Source organism: Chanos chanos, chromosome 4, assembly GCF_902362185.1.
Source record: "Chanos chanos chromosome 4, fChaCha1.1, whole genome shotgun sequence".
In the NCBI taxonomy this organism is placed as follows: domain Eukaryota; kingdom Metazoa; phylum Chordata; class Actinopteri; order Gonorynchiformes; family Chanidae; genus Chanos; species Chanos chanos.
Genome location: NC_044498.1, coordinates 16,489,244 through 16,511,393, shown reverse-complemented (window position 1 = coordinate 16,511,393; position 22,150 = coordinate 16,489,244). Strand labels below are relative to the sequence as shown.

Sequence of the window (22,150 nt, the reverse complement as noted above, 5' to 3'; positions counted from 1 at the left end):
TGGCAGCTGACCCCTTGACCATTCCAAAGTCTGTTTACAGCCTGTCAGGGCCATGCCTCCCTAGCTGAGAGGACAACATCAATAACATGGTTTTCCTTTCATCTCTCTTCCCCTTTCAGGAAAAAAGACAGAGCAAACCGTGACAGCCTGTCTTGTTTTTCCACTGAGTCGGGACAAACTAACCCAGAGAAACTGTCATTTTGGCATGGGTGGATGGGGAGAGGAGAGGAACAAAGGCAGCAGGGGGTTATGGGAGGATGGTGGGTTTGAGGCAGTTGAGCGGACTTGAGTCTGCTGAATAGCAGAACGATTTTGGGAGGTGGTATGAAAACAAAGGCGCATAAGGGAGGAGCAGGAAGAGGTTCTGTATCTCTGTGCAAATATTGCCAGAAGCCATTTCAAGAAAGACAATGCTACTTCTATGTTCAGCCACAACACGTACACAACTGTTGCATAACTTCAGTGAGGACAGTGGCACTGAATCCCGGAGGGGCAAATCTTCACTGACCATTGCATACGAGGGCTTGGATCAGTGTAACCTCTCATATAAGCACTGTGGAGTTCCTAAAATGGCAACCAGAAACATACTGAGTGTAATTCCAACAGATGATTTGGGTTAGGGGCGGCACGGTGGTGCAGTGGGTAGTGCTGTCGCCTCACAGTAAGAAGTTCGATTCCCGGCGGGGCAGGCAGGGTCCTTTTTGTGTGGAGTTTGCATGTTCTCCCTGTGTCTGCGTGGGTTTCCTCTGGGAGCTCCGGTTTCCTCCCACAGTCCAAAGACATGCAGGTTAGGCGAATTGGAGATGCTAAATTGCCCCTAGGTATGAATGTGTGTGTGAGTGTGTCTGTGCGTCTGCCCTGTGATAGACTGGCGACCTGTCCAGGGTGTTTCCCCGCCTTTCGCCCTATGAGCGCTGGGATAGGCTCCAGCACACACCCCCCCCCCCCCCCCCCCCCCGCGACCCTGATTAGGATAAGCGGCTTAGATAATGAGTAAGTGAGTGATCTGGGTTATAGAAGTCAAAGAGTCTGGACACAAAACGTAGACAAAGCCACAGGGTGTGCAGAGAATAAAGGCAATGTGGCATATAGAAAGGCAATCAGATTTTAAAGTCACTAAATTCCAGTTACACAGGCAACCAGGCAGGTGAGTGATAAGAAGTGAACTAGTACTATGTGTCATGTATAAAGGAGGTGTGACAATTAGCCCTTTAAATATGTGAGTCTTTAAAGCAATATGAGATATTAGACCGACTTTAATGGGCCAAATAAGCCACCGGAGAAACATCCTCTGATGGTCAGCTTTCCGCCCAACATCAGGATAACCCCACTCGAGTAAAGTACTGATCTACAGGGATTGTAACACCCGGTCCTATTAACCAATCAATCACTGACAAGAATAGACTTACTTGCTAAGATACTTAAAAGCACAAAACAATGATCTTGAAAATTATCACAGCATACACACCTCAAGAAAAAATGACACACTGTGACCATCACCAGGCTGGTATTTATAGTAAACCTGTCACTGAAAAGTTGCATGTAACCATTGCTGATTAAGTAAAAAGCACGGTTTGACATAATGGATGAAAAAGTGGGTCTCCAAAGCCAGGGAAGAATGTAATATGGACTGATGATTACATTACATTGAATTACATTACATTACATTTATTTAGCTGACACTTTTATCCAAAGTGACTTACAAGTGAGAAAAACTATTCAAGCTCCAGGATAACGAGAGACCTGAGAGTGGGCACTAAGTGTGAGCAATAAGTAGTAAGTTCAAGTTTCCCTCAAGATAGAGGGAGGAGAGCAGGTATAGAAGAGCACCTTAGGCGTGATGATACATCTTCTGGTCTTTTTCTGTTGTGGAGAAAGCCGAATGATGTCTTTATCCCACACTTCCTCTTACTAATCTTTAAACATATGGATATAATAAATGTATAAGGAGCCATTTCATGGGTGTCAATGAATCTTATAATTTCTCTGCATGGTAGAAAAACAACCAAAGAATAGGAAGTCATTTAAGGTGATCAGGTGCCCTTACTGTACAAACACCATATCCACAATCCAAGACAATGCCCCATTATCACCGTTAAATGGACTGAAACTTTCTTGAACGTATGGATGAAGTTTAAATGTATGGCCTCCTCAATCATGTCATCTAAAAGTCACTGAACCTTGATGGCAAGTTTTGAAGTGTATACTGCAGAGTAGATTTCGACCTCCTTTATCTCTTGAAGAGCTAGAGGATTTCCCTCTTGAAAAGTTTTCTAGGAAAGGGTTCAAATCTAGCGCAACAGCTTTCAAAGAAGGACTGAAGGTATTCTGAATGCGAAGGGGTGGCTCAGCTACTCATCATTCACCACATATTTGCTGTCTCTGATGTTTTGTCCCTGTCTTTGGTGGAAAATGACTGAAATTTGCTAAATTTAATAAGTGAATGTTGAGTGAGCATTAATAAGTCTGGGTATTCTAGAAAACAGTTTTCATTGTCCAACTTCTTTGTGTCATCACATGCAATTCAGTCGGCATTGTACACTGTAGGGTGTGCGTGTGTATGTGCGTGTGCGCGCGTGTGTGTGCATGTGTGTGTGTGTGTGTGTGCGCATGCGTGTATGTAGGGGGTTGCCTTGGCTTTTACTGGTAGGGGTGATGGTGGGGTGAGCATACAGGAGTCAGCATTTGGGTCTCCTACCACCACATGTTTCCTGTCCTGGCCACTTCTACTGGGACCCACTTCCACCTGCATCCCCCCACTTCTAACAGCAGAAGGGGAGGGGTTCAGGGGCTTCCATTAGACACATTCCATTAGGAGGTTTTTATGAGTGTCTTTACTGATTTTACGGGACGTTAACGTGTTGCATTTCTAAGTGAATGTTCCTTAGAGTCAGTTGGACTCAAGATATAAACATGTTGTCTACAAATTTAAATGGAAGGAAGAAGGGCACGGGTTTAGAGTGTGAGTGTGAGGGGACAAAACATATACCACTGTGGAGACTTAGAGATACAAAGAGGGGACGCCACAGGAAACAGAGAATGGGCAGGTTATGTCAGCAGTATATTTATGCATAACTTAAAAAAAAAAACCTCTAATGATGGATTGATTGATTGTTTGGATGAACATTGGATGGATGAATTGAAAGTTTGATGAAATGAAAGTTTCCCATTAGATAAAAAGAATATTGGAATTGTGTGCATCCCCTTATTGTTCAAATTCACGCTGATACCTCAGTCCTGCCGTGAGTTTGGGTCTGGTATCCACTCCATACAGGCAAAGGTGTGCCTGTTCCTGTTCTGTCATCAGTACAAGGCACTGGAAAAGAAAACACAGAGGGCAATGGAAAACCAGCCTTCGCCAACCAGCACAATGGGTGAAAGACTACTGTGTGACTTACACACACACACACACACACACACACACACACACACACACACACACATGCGCACACACACACACACACACACATGCGCGCACACACACACACACACAAAGAAATAAATTGTTTAGCTCAAGGTAGCTCTTTCTTTGCTGGGACCAAGAAGCATGTAAGCGATACACAGAGACAGGTCTATGGGCAGGTCATGCCTGTACTCTTCTCTCCTCTAGGTCTACACCACAGAGTATCTTTTAACTCCTGGAATGCATCACCCGTGGCTTCAGAGGAAGTCTTACGTTACACCCATCCAATATTTAACCATTAGCATTGCATCAGTTAGCACAAAGATGCAGACAGAAACATCCATGTGCATTTACAAGTGAAATTACATTAGTAATGTCTATTCCAATTAGTCTGACTACACACAGAAAATGCATAGCTATAAACATTTATCAGCTACCTTGTTCTGTGGACACGTGAGCTGCTTTCTCTAAGATAAAACCTCTGTGTTTCCCCTATGAAGACAAAAACCTGATACAAAATGCAATTAGGATTTACTTACGCACACTGCATGAACTGTTTAAAGCAGAAAATTGAAAAGGTTGAATTTTGAACCAGTCAATGAAAACACTGGATGTTTTAACAAAGGCCTTATTGTTTCTCTGTTTATTCTTTTGTTTTCGGTGCCGAAATATGAACCGAGGATTTCAAGATCCATCATACTTTTAAAAGTCCCTTAAGCATGACTTTAGATAGCCTATCGTGGCTATTTACAAGACTGTAAACAGCCACGAAAATGTGAGTTCTGATCAATGTTGAAATTCTCCTGTGCTTTCAGTGTGTGAACAACACGTTTCTTCTCATTTGACTGAATGAGCAGGCAGGATGACATGACCGGAGAAACAGGGGAGTCAGTGTAGAGGGCTTGGACTCTTCTCTGAGAGTAGAGAGGAGACACTAGACGGTGTTGTTTCTGGATCCTGGAGGAGCTGTGGGACAACGGACGGTGATTTAGCGGCAGGATATTTAACCACAGAGCACTGGCTGGGGACCATTATAAGCACGGTAGCTGTTCAAATGATGGTGTAGCAGTTGAATAAAAGCCTTCACATCAGAGTGCTCTAGCTTTACACTGGGTATTAAGTAAAACTGCAAGATGTTTTTCAATGTGGTCAAGACTAGATGCACTTGTTTTTTTCATCAAAAGATATTAACGTGCTGTCTTTCAGCTTCTTGTGAGCATATTTAACAAGAGATGCATAAAGGACACTTGTATAGCACACAGTCGTACAATTGCTCCTATAAGATAATCTGTTATATACACATTCACGCGTACTCACATTTGAGTTGTGTCTCGGGCAGACTGACAGATACATACAGTCAAGTTTGTGTCCCAGCACGCTGTCACAAAGCCAAGAGAAACACATCAATGGATTTATCGAGTTTATGTTGGCTCAGTGTCTTATGTTAAGTTCCCTTGGAAACATTGAGCTTGTTGTTTTCAAATAATCTGGTTGAGGCTTAGGTCCCAGGTCAATTCACTTATCACATTCCAGACCTGAATCGCCCACTGCCAGCAACACGCTGATGGAAAGTCAATGCAGAGCAGTCAAGTACCACAAAATTTATTCAAATCACACACACACACATAGACACACACAGACACACACACACACACACACACACAGACACACAGATACACACAGACACACGCACACACACTCACACGCACACGCACATGCACACGCACACACACAAAACAATGTTCTTAGATCTTCTTGCAGAGGCTCCTCATCATGTTTGTAACCAATCAGAAGTTTGCTTGACTAAGTTTAATTTTTAACAAAGTGCTCTGCTCTTCCTAATCTCATTTCCTCTCTAAAATGAATTTACCTATGCAGTTTACTGCCCAGTGTAAAGTAGCACAACTTCATTCCTGGTACACCGTACATGCAAATGATAAGAGAGTGTGTGTGAGCAGTGAATGTGAGATGAGCTGTCAATCAGAGCACAGGCCAATGACAGAGCATAGAAGAAAGTGCTGGATGAGAGTGGGCTACGTTAGATCAGTGTGTGTGTGAGAAAAACCCCGACTAGAGGGTCACATGTATGAAACTTGGAAAGGAAGACGGTGAGTGAAGAGTATGTGAAATGAGTAAAAGAGAGTGTGGGGGAAGTGAAAGTTTGGGGAGAAGGAGCGGATTGATTGAGAGGGGATGAGTGGATGGAAACGGGAAAAGGGGTCGGAGCAAACAGCGAGGAGATCATAAGGGGGCAATGTATGAATCCACCACTGGGTAAAATGCGGAAGAAAGGAGGGGACAGGAAGCGGAGTACACATCCTTAGACAGGAAACCATGCTCCTCTTAGAGGCATCCTTTTACTTTATCCTACGCGTACACGCGTGCGCACACACACACACACATACACACGTACACACACACACACACACACACACACACACACACACACACACAGAGTTTTCTGGTGGTCCACATTCTTACTAATAGTGGGAAATTTCCTTGCATTGAAAGACAGAAAACACAAACACTCTCTCTCTTTCTCTGTGTTTTTTGCTCTCAGACATGCACACACACAGTTTTACTGATTTTGCCTTGATCTCTGCTTGCAGTATCCATATGGTTTGGCACTACAGAGATATAAAGGTATAAAGAGAACTGTGCAATTAAAAGTGCTGCCAAATAATGAGCCTCACTTGCAATCATGGATCTCAGGAAAAAAAGGAGAGATACAACAAACTAATGCAGAGACCATTACATCACCCCATACTCCCACTCGTCCTTACATGGGAGACAACTGGGCTAACATTTAATCTTTATAACTGAAGTTCTATGTCAAAAATGGACAAATCATTGCTACTAGATCAAACTAGTTATAGTAATGGGGGGATACATCAAATGACCTGACCTGGCTACAGAATTTCAGTCTTGTATGAATTGTGGGATATGTTGTGCAGAGTCACAGTATTTTTTCCACAAAGATCCTCCCTAAGCTGACAATGAGTTCTCTCTCAAAGGTCAAGGACATTGCTGAGATAAGGTACATGAGGGTATAAATTAGACAAAAAGCCAAATGAAATTTCATTATTTATCTTATTAATTTTCTTCATGCTCTTATCTTGGTACAATCTTTCAAATGCTTGTGTTTAATTGCACTCTTTAAATCATGCTATCAGTCTACACAGCTGAACACAGAACATAACATTTGGACATTTTCTAAGTGGTGGGAACTGTGTGCACATAGTTAATATTCAATTCAGTTAAGCTTTGTTCTATTCTATTCTATTCTATTCTATTCTAGTCTATTCTATTCTATTCTATTCTCTATCAGTTAGTGTATACTTTCATTCTTGTTCAACAATATCTGATTAAACTCATGAAACAGCTAGTTTTCATGTTTCAGTTACCCTTTGGAGAGAAATATGTAAAATATAGTCTGTCTCCTGTTGACTCTTTTACTCTCCTCTCACACCAGCAGTAGTTTCTACACCTCAGCCCGTTACAGACGTGATGTTAGGGTCCTTCTAAGAACATAAATCCATACTTCCCCTCTGAGATGGGGAAGTGACACTAACTGACAGTGACAACTGTCAGTTACTGTCAGTTAGTGTCACTTTAGAAATGCTGCCCGGCCCTGCTTTTGCTTTAATGTGTTTTTTTCCCCCTGCATGAGGACTTTTTTTGTCATTTTTGCTATGTAGACAATACATCTTCCAACGGTCTGAAAAAAGCACACAGACATCTGCCTGTTGACGACATGCACAGTTTCAAAGTTCCTGTTTCATCCCTTAGAAGAGGGGCCCAAATAAACATGCCTGCACCACTCTTTGATGTCTGGTTAGCTGTATTGCTGAACGTGTCCTTATTCACTTCTGATGCTGGTGACCTCAAGCTTAGGTCATACTCTGCAGAGGGGGAATACACAGAGGGAGACATCACTCTGTGTATACATTAACTCAAATTAGGAATCAATATTCAGGACGGATTTCATCAGGATTGTTTCCAGGCCCTGAGAACCTAAAACTACTCTCTTAGAGCCATAAGTTCAGGTCAGCTATTGCAACAGTTCTGAACTGAAATGAAATAGGTTTGCACTAACTCCGACCCTGACCTTAATCTTAAAGTTAGACAAATAGCGAAGGAAATGCCCTATGCAACTTGAAAGAACAGCTGTAGGTCTACAACAATGGCTATGGATTGTCCATGTCTATAACTGTGATATTAATGAAGAGGTCAGTTTGCAACCCCTCTGCCACCACCTGAAAAAATATAGCTGAAGCAGAAGGAGAAGCTGGCTTTTTAAAATACCACTGACTTGTTTAGCCTCAGCAGCTTGAAATAGCATACTATTATTGGCAAACCAGCTCATTAGTCAGCTCATATTTATGCACACCAGCAAAGATTAGCTAGATATATTACCAAGGAATTGAACAGTGCTGGTCTGCTCCTGTTATTCTGGGCAGTTTGATGCACTGCCATTTAAGGGTCAGTGTACTCTCCACACCTTTTGTGTGTGTGTGTATGTGTACTTATGTATGTATGTATGTATGTATGTATGCATACAATGCCCTCCTGAATTATTACCACCTTAAAAATTGTATCACTTATTACCACAGTTATTATCTTAAAACTATTTTGAAAGTAGAAAAAAAAATCTTACCTTTATGTGAGCCAAGTTTAGTCTGAGAATAAGGCTACCATTAGTGAAAAATAAGTTTTAAAACGAAATCACATTGGTCACAATTATTGGCACCCTAAGAAATTTGGATTAAGGAAATGAAATTGAAGTATGATCTCACGCATATTTAGCTAATTTTAAGTTGGCCTGAGCATTTAGGAAATTTTAAGCTGTCATCAATGATTTCCTGTTTCACTGGGACACAAAAATGAGGTGACACGGGGCCCAAATCCCTTAGTCATCTGTCACCATGGGAAAGATTCAAGAATATTTCACTGCAATAAGGCAAAAGTGTGTTGACTTGCACAAATAAGGGAATGGATACAAGAAAATAACTGCTCGACTTAAATTTCCCAGTTAAGGGCAATTATTAAGAAATTCAAAACTATCATGGACCAGCCTGGAAGAGGATGCAAGGCTATTTTGTCAGCAGCCATAGTGAGGAGGATGGTCACAGAAGCAAAAAGAAAAAAATCTCCAAAGAGCACAGTTTCAGAGCTACAGAGTTTGGTGGCATCTTGGGGTCACCGTGTCTCCAAATCCAACATAGGGTGCCACCTCCATGCCAACAAACTGTTTTGAAGGTATACCAGAAAGAAGCCTTTCCTATCTTTTTGCCACAAGCAAAAGCACTTGGAGTTTGCCAGATGCCACTGGAACTTTAACTGGGACAGGGTGCTGTGGTCAGACAAAACAAAAATTAACCTCTTTGACTCCAAACGCTCAAGGTGAGTTTAGCGTAGAAATACAGGGGGCTACAGAGAAAAACCTAATACCATGCATTAAATATGGTGGAGGATCTGTGATACTGTTTGGCTGTTTCTCCTTCAATGGCCCTGGTAGTATTGTTGGCATACATGGCATTATGGATTCCAGGAAGTACCAGGTGATTTTCAATGAAAATTTTAAATGTGGCTGCCTCTGCCAAGAAGCTAAAACTTGGTCATGGTGGGATCTTCCAGCAGGACAAAAGTCCAAAGCATCAAAATCCATTCAAAAATGGTTAAAAGAACACAAAATCAAGCTTTTGCCAAGGCCATCCCAGTCCCCTGACCAAAACCCAACTGAAAACCTGTGGGCTGAGCTCAAGAAGAGAGTGCACAAGAGAAGACTCAGGACTCTGCAAGATCTGGAGAGATTCTGCATTGAGGAATGATCGAAAATCCCTTCTTCTGTGTTCTCATGCCTTATAAAACATTAAAGGAGATAACTCAGTGCGGTTGCACAAAATACCAAATGAGGGCTGCCAACAATTGCAACACATCTTTTTTGGAATAAAATTTATTTTGTGATCACCTGTGACTTTTTTCTTGTGGCACCGGGCTCATATGGAATTTGCATATTTTCTTTATACACTGAGTAAAGACAACATTTGATAAACAGTATAGGGAATTTTCATCAGCCTTTTTCACTCATTTAAATAAGTGTGCCAATAACTCTTGAAGGCACCGTGTATGTGTACATATATATGTGTGTGTACAGAGAGAGAGAGAGAGAGAGAGAGAGAGAGAGAGAGAGAGAGAGAGAGAGAGAGATGTGCGAGTGTGAGTGTGTGTGTACATACACACACACACACATATATATGAGGGGTCTTAGTGTTTCCATGGTTATTCATCCAAGTGGATCGCAGACAAACACATTACTTCGGTTTTGCTCTCAATCTTTCTCGACATTTGCTGCCACCTGTTGTTTGTATGATCATCTGCCGACTTCCCTTACCTCAAGTAGTTCTTTTGCCTTCGCGATGTAAGAACGGCTTTATGTACATTTCTTTGACAGTGATGGTGAAAATATCTGACATTATATAATTTTTCAGAAGAAGTATTACTTACATATAATGGCGATAACGTTATAGTGTTGGAATTACCAAAACGCTGTTGCGGAACCTATGTGAATCTTTTTTGTCTGCCGACGAACAGCTGTGACCGTCGGACGGCGAGATGTTGCTATGATGCTGCCTACTGTCAAACCAGTGGATATAATCTGGTTGCTGCTGGCAGTTGCCTTTCTGTTTGCGCGTTGTTTCCAGAGTTTTAGTGCCCGAATTCCGCATAAAATTAATCAGGTGTTTCAGGATCTGATTCGATACGGGAAAACAAGGCAGTGTAAGCGCCCGCACTGGCTGTGCATATTTGACGTCCCGAAAAGGTGATGATGGTCAATCCTAACGTGGCCAAAATACTCTTTAATTATGAGCGACTCGAGGCTGTTGTCTTGACATATTGAGCTTGGTTTTTGCTTTACATTTAGTAGAGACAACTCTTATCAACTGTCTTTTGAGCATTATATTCTTGTGATTCATGACCATAGTGCGAAGTTTTGCAAAATGTTATATTGCCTGCTTGAATAGCAATACAATTGCTTCGAGCGTTCAAAACTTGAATCCATCTGAAAATGGATTTATTCCATAATGCATCTGTAATGCATCTGCATCTGTGTTTCTCTGAGAGGTATTAATGAATAATCCGTGACTTACGATAAAGATACAAATTAACCTTGTCCTTCGAGACTATCAGTACTTAACAAGCTAATAGTAATTTTCTCTCTTATAGGTGGTTCTGGCATTTTTATGCAGTGTCCTCCATTTGGAATGGTCTCCTCATCATCCTTTCCCTCCGAGTTGTGCTCATGAACAAGCCATACCCACAATACTTGTCTCACGTGCTCGAGTTTCTGACCGGCGAACCAACGGAAGCTTGGAATGGTACTCTTTATTTTATTTCATGTATTGACATTCCACAGCAATTTTACATTGTCTTAGAGCATTTATTCCGTGATCCACATTTAATGATATCGTGTCTGTAACACTGCTCCCGTCTGCCCCTCCAGATCTAAAGTTGTCTGTTCTGCTGTTGCACGTGCTGCTGTGGGTCCACACCTTAAGGCGTTTGGCAGAGTGCCTTTTTGTCAGTGTATTCTCTGATGGTGTGATCAATGTTGTTCAATACACATTTGGTCTGAGTTACTACATCTTTCTGGGACTTACCGTCCTATGTGTGAATGTCTCTCAGTCTAGAAATGGTGAGCACTTGTTCTACCTAATCATGATCTCATTCATTTTTCCAAACATTTGCTACCAAATGCTTAATTTTAATGTACTAATGGAGATTTCATTCTTACACTAAAAATGTTCATCTAAATAAGTATTTTCCGCTTTGGAAATGCAATAATCTTATATAGCACTTTTTGTTTTATACCCCAAAACCCTTTTTAGGAGTTAGTCATGTAAATAAAACTGATAATCCATACTTGTGATATTTATCTGTCAGGGATTTCTGGTGCTCCTCTCCTCTCCCAGCTGAGATGGTACCATGGAGCTGGCACCCTGCTTTACTTTTGGGCCTCACTCTTCCAGCACCGCTGTCTCTCACTGCTTGCCAACCTGCGCACAGGAAGCTCAGGTAGTGTGGTTCAGGTGTGTCATTAGAGACTCCAGTAAAGAGAGGGCACTCAAGTTCACATGAAAGGTCCAATTAGACTATGCAGTTGACCTCCAGGAAACCTTAATTAGGTCATGGAGGAGTCAGATATGTTTCTTAGAAAAGATCAAGTTATTTACCAGCACCATCGTATTACCACGGCTCGGGTTTTATTGTTGAGAAGCCTTTTTCATGGAAGCTGTTTCACTGATTCTGCAAGACCTGAGAATTTTGATAACCCTTTGTCTTCTCTATATACAGGTATGGTGGAGACTCTTGCTCACAGGATGCCATGTGGAGACTGGTTTGAGCTTGTCTCCTGTCCACACTACTTTGCTGAGCTGCTGATTTACGGGTCACTTGGCCTTTGTTCTGGAGGCAGCTCACTGACATGGTGGCTGGTGGTGCTTTACGTCCTGTTTAACCAGGCACTGGCTGCTCAGCTCTGCCATGAGTATTATAAGAGCAAATTTGATTCATATCCACAACAACGCAAAGCTTTCATTCCTTATCTGTTGTAACTTTGGTCAATCATGTAACGTTCCTATTGAAATTAGTGTTGTTTTTGGTATCAGAATAAACAATGTGAAAAAAAAAAAAAAAAAAGACACAGGCTCCTCTGTCGTTTTAAGTGTGATGATTAAAATGTTGAGACTGGTTCAATCTGTCCATCAAGGAGAGTATCAAATGACATGAGGGAGCAGTGGTTAAGGTATCAGATGTGAGTAACCAAGGAGATGCCACAAGTGTTGCCTTGGAAATGCCCTCTAGCTTTTCCCCTGGTTTGAATGTGAAACAGCAACAGTAACTACTGCAACTCACTGGTGAAGTGTACAAGCTGAGTCAGAAAACAGATTCACATTTCAGTGTTTCCAAGTGAACTAGAACATATCGACAAGAAACAAACTGCCCTCTTTTTATTGCAGTTCACCAGACTGAGCTAGAATCATTTCACAGCAAATGTCCACCGACAATAAAACCTGACTCGTGAGCGTTAGAGTACATACGTTTGACCCGCACATGAACACACTGACTACTTGCTTCTATTTACTTCCTCCTCCGTTTGCAACTCCACCTACCTTGAAATGATTTCCATTACGTAATTTACGGACATTTTCTTTGGCCAATCATATAGCGTCCTCTCAATGACGTTTTTCTATAAAGTACACGTTTGCACTCATAGTCAGCCAATCATATTTATTATACCAATATTGTTTGACTGCACAACACATTTCCTAGTCCAGTTTGGGACTCGAAGCTTAGTAGTGATGGTCATAGTCAGCTAGTTCGAAATAATAGTGATAATTGCATTAACGCAATCGTGTAAACTATTTTATGAACTGAATATCCGGAATATATTGTACTGTTTCTTGCCCCAGCTCACTTGTAAAATGCCTCTCCGATCCGGCGAGAGGCATGGTGGGGCCATGGTGATATGCGCCTTAGTGCCAATGGTCGTCATGTTGTTTTCAGTTGAAGTTGCTGGGATTCAAGAGGAGCAAAAAGTCGTTCAGGAGCAACATCCTGTAGAGGTAAACCTAAGAGACAGAAAATTGTGTCTTACCAAGTGACCTAAGCCGGCTGAGACTAGATGTTATTAAGCTGTAACAACTATTAGGTATGCTAATATTAACGGTCTTGTTGGTTAGCTTGCTGAGGTAGTCCAAACTTGAGCTGTATGGAAGATTAGGTTTCCAGCTAACCTAATCGTTTTAGCAACGTTTCTGGCTACCTTGTGAAATACCGTACCGTATAACTTTTACATATAAATACATATTATATTAATATACATCGACAGTTCTCCGTGGATCAGGGTCGTTGTAATTTTTATGTGACACACTGTAACTGTCACAATAAGCTTCGTAAAACTAATGCTGACGTTACAAGAGTATGTTAGATGTTGCTATAAAGGACACCCTGGAGCTAATGACTGATTGAAAGTATTTTAGGCTATTTCTTCTACCCAGGTATAGACCCTGAGTTACTTATATAGTCAGCCTCCCATCCCTTTTAGGGCCGTGTGTAAAAATGTTGAACATGGGTACTTGCTCATTAACGTGGCCAACACGGGTAGAGGACATCGCGGTGATATTTTGAATGAAGGATGTCTTCTCTTTGAAAGAAGCCTCGGTTACAAAGGCTGCTCAGCTCGCTGGTCTTTCACGACGTAAAATATCCTAAAGTCAGCGTCTGAGCGAGAGATATCAGTTAGAGTCAACTGTGCTTGAAAATGCGTACTTCCTTGCGGTGGTGTCTGTGAATTTGCTCAAAATGCAAGCAAAACAGACCAGCAGCTCTGTCATCAGTCACTGCGTGAATTTACATTCCTCCAAGAACTTCACGAGATGGAACGGTTGGATCGCAGTGTTGCACACAAAACGCACGTTTGAAAGTGGTGCAGGGATCGACCGCAGAGCCGTGGCAAGAAAGTCGTGATGAAATGAGTAATGGTTCATTGTTTTCTCGACAGGTGAGAACGTGTGTATGTGGTGCACAGAAAAAATAAACATACAAACCTGAGTGCTTATTTCCCATGTTGAAGGGTTCTGGTGGCTCTTGTGGTGTGGACATAGTCAGCTGAGATCCGTTTAATCCCATGAATGGCAGGATAAATGTAAACAAAGAAAGTGATTCTGGGAATGAAGCATTTCTCTCTTGTTGGGGCACTTAAACCCTGTAGCCCTTCAGTGATGTTACAGACACTTTGAGAATCTATGCCTAGGCACACTGAAGTTGTTGTTGCAACATGTGGTGGCCCAACACCCTATTGAAACACTTGGGGTTTCCTTTATTTTCCATTGCTGATCAAACCTGTCAGGGTAACAGACAAAAAGAGGATAAAGGATTATTAAATTGGTCTCTGCAGAGCCAAAAGTGTCAAAGGAAAGATGAAGACCAGTCAAATCTCTGCTCATGTCCTCATTGATCTCTTTGAATCTTTAGATATTTCAAATTGTCCGTGGCTAATGTCCTATGAAATAATAATGAGTCTTTGGTTAGAAACCAATAATACATTGAAAGTCGGTCAAGAAACTTAAAAGTCTGCTGTGTCAGTTTCCTGTCACACTGCTGTGTACCACCTCGTGCATTTCAGTCACACTGGGGGAGCAATGCAGGAAGGCAGATTAAATCAACACGCATCATTGTGAAAACTTTGGTCGCTGAAAGAATTTTTGCATGTGCATAAACAAGTCCTTATTCACTGTACACAAAATCGTTTTAATCCACACAAACGTCTTTGTGTGAGTGGCATGGTAGCACTACAGCACTCTGAACAGTGTTCTGTCCGTTTTCCATTGACAGAAAGCTCCCAGCGAGCGGCCTGCTCTGTTATCGGTCAGCGCTGCTGAGGCCAGTAAAGGCAACCTGGGTTTCATCCACGCCTTCGTGGCTTCCCTCTCCGTCATCATTGTCTCTGAGCTGGGGGACAAGACCTTCTTCATCGCTGCTATCATGGCCATGCGTTACAATCGCCTCACTGTCCTACTGGGTGCCATGTTAGCTCTGAGTTTAATGACCTGCTTGTCAGGTAAGTGCTCTCCGCTGGTGTTTGCCTGCATTTCGTTTTTAGTTACAGCAAAACGTTGAAATATTGAAAAATGTTGGTATTTTTAAGAGTAGACAAGGATGTTGCATGTAACACTAAACAAATGGCTTTTTTTTTTTAATATTATGAATGTTGTAGGCAGTCTCTCTTTGATGTTTGAAATATGATTGATTGAGAAGGACTCTGGGCCTTCTGCTTGGGTGGAGATTAGGTAAGAAAACGTCAGGACGGTGCAGTTAAACCACAAGTGTTATGACTGCACGCTGCCTGAGTATTTCAAAAGTCACAGTGCGGTTTTCACCAAAAACACAGCCACTACCCATCGTATACCAAAGACTTTTGTTCCTGTTTGTCTCTGTGAGATGGTTAGCACATATTTATGACAATTACAAGGAAATTACATTTAAACCTGCAGTTGACAGCCTGATCAAGCAGACAGGCAAGAGCAGAGGCACTGGTTGCTGTTTCATTACAGTATATCATGGTGGATGGTCTGTTTGTTTATTGATTGGGCTCAGGGGTATTATTTACAGCTGGGTTAGAAGGCTTTGCTGATTCAGACAGTCAGCGGCTAGACCAGAGCTATTCGTTATAAACTAGGCACTTCTCATTTTGGCACCTTCAATAAAAGTGGCTGTTAAAAGTTAAGAGTTAACCACTATACCCAGATTGTGCCCATTAATTGTGACAGATTCCAAGTACCAGTTTCTGGCCCTAATTGTGAAAATAATGATAGGTGAATGTGTGGTCCACCTTCCTTGGTATTATTTTGTAAGCTCGGCTGTGTATTCTCTTCAGCCCTGCTTTCAGCTTAGTGAGCGTATTCTTGGCTATGTCTGATCAAGCAGACAGTCAAGGTTCTGAGGGCAGACAGCCAGAGCTTCTGAACATTTGAAGTCTTTATAATGCAGTGTGTAGGTCTTCAGGAGTAGGTTGTGGGAAACACTGTGTCAACTGAGGCGAAAGTAACTGCAGATGGATTAAGAGTTTGGAAATCTATTCGTCTTTTGGTCCCTGTCCAAGTGATTATTCGAAGATCTTAATCTGGCTGTGTTCAGAATGACTGAGGATGGAGGAGGTGTCATAGCATGGGTCGTGACGGTGTGATGATGGTATGGGCGATACTACAGTTACTGAGATGGAAGGTGAAACGCCGCGTTGTTTGTATGCATGCTGGTAACGTGCCAGTGTCTGGATTTAGAAACGTCAGCACTTCTGCGCGTGTAGTTGAGAGTGACAGCTGAACACTCCTGAATGGTGTGATGGCTCTGTTTGTAAAGAAGAGTAGGTTGTTGTAGGCTTGACCGGAGCTCATTCTTCACACTTTATTGCGGTACTGAGACTCGTGGTATGTGCTCCAACAGTCCTGTTCGGCTACGCCACCACCATCATACCACGCATCTATACCTACTACGTATCGACGGCACTGTTCGCCATCTTCGGCGTGCGCATGCTGAGGGAGGGCCTGAGGATGAGCCCTGATGAAGGACAGGAGGAGCTGGAGGAGGTGCAGGCTGAGATTAAGAAAAAGGATGAGGAGGTGAGCGGCACAAGGCGATTTATAAATCTCCGTGCATCGATTGCGATGTCTCGGGTGTGATCAGTCAAACACAGAGTCTCTGAGTGGTTTGCGTTGCCCGCAGCTGCAGCGGACCAAAATGGCCAACGGAATGCCGGACATGGAGGCCGGGACGGCCACGATGCTGCCTCAGAGGAAATGGCACTGCATGATCTCCCCGATCTTCATCCAGGCTCTAACCCTCACCTTCCTCGCCGAGTGGGGTGACCGCTCGCAACTCACCACCATCGTGCTGGCTGCACGTGAGGTAGGCAAGGCATATCTTACACCTAATGTCACATAAGAGGATGAACCAGGGGATTCTGGCTATACTATATGGTTAAAATTAATAAATCACAGAATCACTTAACACTAGGGGTGTAATGGGTTTGTAGCGAGACTGAAAACTTTGGTTCTGTGGGCCTGGTTTGGTTCATGGTACGTTTCTAGTGAAGCATGGATTTTTTTTTTTCACCTCAGCTTTTGCCAGTGAAGTTTTTTTTTCCCTCAAATGTGATTCCAAATCACATTCCTAAGCACTGTTTGTGCTTTTGATAATTAAGAATAACATTAATCATGGTTTGAAACAGATGCGGCTTTTTGTTTGTTTGTCGTTTTTTCATTTCTCACTACAACCATATATATGCACCGTGCTTATCATGAGGTACACATATGATGACTTAAGGCTGACTTAAATAAATTCTGTAAGTTATACTGGAATACATGAATCCACATGAGCGAATAAAGTGAATCTAAGCTTTAGGCCTCTCTAAGCAGAAACGTGTTTTTTTTACACTGCAATAGAAAAAGGTCAGAGCAGTCAGTGATCATGTGCTTGTTTTCTCTGCTGAAATGGCATCCCTGAGTGACAGGCCTGAAACTGGACATCCTCCTGCCTCATTCAAATCGCCAATGTGGCAGTACTTCAGTACTTGTTCTCAGCTGAACCCACGACGCAAACCGAACCGTAGCCCAAAAATGGAGGTGCAAACCAAGCTTTGGATAGGGTGAACCGTTACACCTCTATTTATCACACAATCTTTAAATCCGCTGAGAAGATCAAGCATCTTTTTCTTTTAGTGAAAGTTAGCGAAATGAGTCTTGAGTTGCTGTTACTTCCAGCCAAGGTTGCTACCATTTATGAAAGGTCAGCAAATGCAACTTGAAAGGTAGTACAGTTATAAGCACCTGTTGATAAATACATGGACGTAACCACAGTGAAGTGAAGTGGAAGAAAAGGGGTGGAGCCTAACCCCAGAAGTGGTTGTGCACCACAGTGATTATTTTGTTTGCTTGTTTGCTTCTTTGAGATTCTGGGAAATAATTCCCTTTGGTGTATAAAATAAATGTATGGTCATGTAGTTTCAGAGATGTGCATTATCGCCTTGTTTTACAGGATCCTTTTGGTGTGGCAGTGGGCGGGACAATCGGACACTGTTTGTGCACAGGTCTGGCTGTGATTGGTGGAAGAATGGTTGCTCAGAAGATTTCAGTTAGAACTGGTAAGAATATTCTTCAGTAGTATACACAGAATTTAAAATTCATACTTGTACACAATCATACAGCCATGACTTGTTAAAAATAATTTTGGTTTAACAAATTTCCTTACAGTCACAATCATCGGTGGGATTGTCTTCCTCGCTTTTGCCTTCTCCGCCCTCTTCATTAAGCCAGACTCTGGATTCTGATTGGAGGAGGGACTGTAAAGTTATTTTTGTAAATACCTCTACAGCTTGACCCTGCTCTGAAAAAGGGACTTATTACAGAGACTCTGTGAGAGCCCACAGCTGGATGGGAGCGTATGTGTGAGAGACTGTGACGATATCGCTCCTGTGTGAATGAGCATCAAACCATTATTCTATTGTTTCTACCAGTCAAACTCTACCACCTCTACTTTTCTCTGAATTTACATGGATTCCCATAGAATAATGATCCACAGGTACTTTCATTTGTTCTTTTCTTTTCTTTTGACACCTAACTGATCATTATTTATTATTCTTATTTGAAGAAGAAGACTGCTCACTCCTTTACTTGAGAATGAAGGGTTCATACTCAGTCCAGGCCTGAGTGTCTGCCCTAGCCAGGCAGGTTAAGGTTAATGGTCACCTTCCTGACTGAATGCAGATCTCAGGGCAGCAACACAAACACACAAACACTCTAGTCACACTCTGCGCAGTGTTCATTTGAAATGAAATGAACTGAAAAATCCATGGATCATGGTTATATGAGCCAGTAAGGAACAGAGATGTGCTGTAGCGCTGTTGGAATGAGGCTTTCTTCTCTGTCTGAGCCATGTCTGTGCAGTCGTTAATAGTGCATCTGGATGAACAGTCTGACACAACAGTCCAATGTAAATGAATGGCCTTTCCACCCATGAAGTGCAAATAAATAACGTTATTGTCCAAGAAACACTTTACATTCCTCTCCTCAGACAGAATGAGCTATTTAGGTTAGAAATGGAAAAGGTTGGTCCCACCCTTCTTTTAGGTCATTTTCAGTTACCCTGGTCAGTCAAGCTCGAGGTTCTTTCCAAACCTGTTGGGCTTTTCATTGCTCATATTTGGTATTTTATTTGAAGAGAAATATTCTACACTGCCAAGAAAAAGTAGTTATGGACAATAGCAGCGAGTAATAGATCTATTTCATAAGCCACTAAACTATTACCCCCCCCCCCCCCTCCCAACCTCTCTCCCTCTCTCTCTCTCTCTCTTTTGTGAAAAATATTAAAAAATAATTTACTATTTTGGAGCATAAAGAGAGATTTTTATGTTAAGGTTTAAAAATCCCTGTTTTGTTTCTTTTTTTTTTAGCGTAAGTACTGTAGACATCAGGGAAGATTGACGTTGCTGGTTTTTGTAATGTTTTCAGGGTGACTTGACTACATTGTCAATATTTGACAGGACTGGTTCCACTTGGGACAAGCCATTATTCAAATTGTGACACAGAAGAACTTGATGGCAAAAAAAACCCCTGATTCCTGTAAATATACAATAAAAATCTGTCTGTTTGAAATGATTTTCTGTCATTTCTTGAGAAGTATATGCACTGAGCATAGTGAAAGACAACCAGGAAGTCAACAGAAGAACTCTGGCCTATCAGTGATACAGTTATCAGCTAAAGGGCCTGTCTCAGGTCTATTCTTAGACATAATATTGACTGCAGAGAAATTTAAACTTCTGTCCACTCGCAGATTACTTATTAAGAGTCAAACAGTATTTGAAAAATGAAGAGCATTTTTGCTGTGGTTAGACAAAGCATTGGTTTGCTCTAAGGGTACATGTTTATCATTCCAAATTGCTAAGTACTTAAAGATCTTGAAATTTGTTTGATGGGAATGAGACAATATCTGTCACTTTATCATCTTTTCACTGTTAGAGCTGATGTGGATTCAAAGAGTCGATCCAAGACTCAAGTCCTTTTCAGAGGCAAACGTGCGACGCTACTAATCAGAAAATTCATGTAAAGAACGTAATAGACCAGCAAAAGTTGGTTTGGAAAATAACTGATTAGGACAAATTATATGACACGATAAAACACAAAACAAGTGACCATTTTTAAATTATACGTTTATTTTTTTCAAAATTGAATAAGGGGAACAAACAGTACCGTTAGCTTAAAATGTTTCCATTATGTCTTTGTTAATGTAAGAATGGCCTGGCTCACAAAATGAAACCAATGCAGCACACTCTCTCCTCAGTGACATTACAGCACCTTTAAACAGCATAAAAAGCTCTTTCAACTAGAGTCTTAGGAAAACTGAGCCATAGCTAGCAGCTCTAGAAATCACTGTGTTTTGGGTCTTCTTGGAATCATGTCGTAGGCCTAAACAATTTGTAAAAAGTAAAACCTTCACTAATCACAGGTGCTTGTGTAAATATTTAATTCTTTCATTAACATGTACTGACCAGATCAATTTAATGAGCCAAACACAACTGTTCTGCAAAGAACATCACACATACAAAGATTAAATGATAGCAAGAGAGAACACCGGCAGACATTCAGAACTTCTAGTGTGTACATCAGAACTACAGAACATTTAACATGGTTTGCCTCCTTTTTCCATTGGGCCTTTCATAAGAATCTTTAATTTGAGGGGTGGAGAAACAAAAAGAAACAAAAAAACAAACTGAAAAAAAAACAAAACAATGAAATTTAACAGGATTTCAGCTAGAATTGCTATCTCCCTCTACCCCCCCGCCCCCCAAACTCTTTGGATACGAAACATTTGTATTTACTTCACACCATCTGACTGTTGAAATTCTGACAACAGATAAATACCTTTTAGAGGTACATAAAGTCAAGGGATACCTAGTTTTAGACATTTAAAAGAAAAGGTTTTCTAGGTGGCTGCTTCATTGTAGGTGCATGTATACGATGATAAAAGCATGTTAGTATGTGGTCAAGACAAAATAGTGATCTTTAGAGAAGTTTACTGATGAAAGCTTTTAGCACCCTGATGATAAAACCATTTTAGCTTAGTGTTTTGTTTTGTTTTTTTGTGGGGTTTTTTCAGCATGAAAATATCCAAATCCCTGCAATTTAAGCCACACCCTTGCTCCAGTAACATTTTTGAATATCAACTTGTACCACTTAGAAGTCTGACAAATTAAAATTGTTATTCAAAAGGTGACAAACCAATTCAAGGATAAATATCCCAAGATACAACTGGGCAGGCTGTAATATGCTTTTTAAGAAAGGGACTCTAAGATAGAAGTCTTTTATTTTACCCATACACCTTTCCAGGGGCTTCCACTCAACATCAATGGTCACTCTACTCCACACACACACACACACACAATCCTCAAAACAGCCGTTTACTGAACCAAACTGCATCATGGTGAGTTAAGCGAGTCCTACAGTGTGTCACAGTTTGTTCAAATCCTTCAAATGAAGATACAATACAAAATTGAGTTATTTTCTATACGCTTTTTTAAGGAATAGTTGTATAATTACAGTTAGTTAAGTATAATATATGAATAACCTATATCTGGATTAGAGGTCTGATCTGGCCATAGAAAAATAATTCCATCTGATATTTCTGTATATATGCTTCTTTAAAATACTCTGGGTGAAGTCTTACATGGTCAAGAATGCACTCATGCATATCAGTTACTATAAAGCTAAGTGACATTATATTACATTCATTTCATTATCTACTGCTTTTCCCCAGTCATAAACATTGTTCCATTTCTAAATGATGATCAGGATTTTCGGCGGAGGTAAAGAGACATTCTGTTTTAACAGAAATACGGTGCCACACTGCCTTTACCGCACTCTGTCTTTAAAAGAACAGAACTTCCACCAGCAAAATCAGCTTTGAACCTTAACTGGAGAATGTACCTCATAAATTAGTGTAAATCTCAGTCATCTTTCATTAGTAAGTCATCCCTCCAAAAACAATTTGCTAGAGTCAGTTGGAGAGCACACCATTTGCAGAAGAAGAATAGATATCCTTAGCATGAGGCATTAAGATTACATACTGCATTTTGAACAAGAACTGAACAAGGTAGATCTGTCATTTGATAGATACTGCACTGGGAGGTTTGAC

At 41.3% G+C, this 22,150-nt stretch overlaps 2 protein-coding genes across 3 annotated transcripts; both read left to right on the top strand.

Annotated features, from left to right (window-relative positions):
• Positions 1-10,026: 10,026 nt before the first annotated feature.
• On the top strand, positions 10,027-12,018 carry srd5a3 (steroid 5 alpha-reductase 3). The gene is made up of 5 exons (XM_030772897.1): positions 10,027-10,226; positions 10,631-10,782; positions 10,908-11,099; positions 11,348-11,479; positions 11,759-12,018. Exons 1-5 carry the CDS (start codon positions 10,027-10,029, stop codon positions 12,016-12,018), a joined length of 936 nt encoding a protein of 311 aa, XP_030628757.1.
• A 748-nt stretch (positions 12,019-12,766) lies between these two features.
• On the top strand, positions 12,767-19,264 carry tmem165 (transmembrane protein 165). 2 transcript variants are annotated; one of them, XM_030771302.1, is made up of 6 exons: positions 12,767-13,029; positions 14,801-15,026; positions 16,409-16,584; positions 16,688-16,870; positions 17,999-18,104; positions 18,214-19,264. In XM_030771302.1, the coding sequence occupies exons 1-6, from the start codon at positions 12,889-12,891 to the stop codon at positions 18,288-18,290; spliced, it is 909 nt and encodes a 302-aa protein (XP_030627162.1). In that variant the 5' UTR covers positions 12,767-12,888; the 3' UTR covers positions 18,291-19,264. The 2 variants fall into 2 exon arrangements, with proteins under 2 accessions (XP_030627162.1, XP_030627163.1); XM_030771303.1 differs by lacking the exon at positions 12,767-13,029 and adding an exon at positions 13,835-13,967.
• Positions 19,265-22,150: the final 2,886 nt, after the last annotated feature.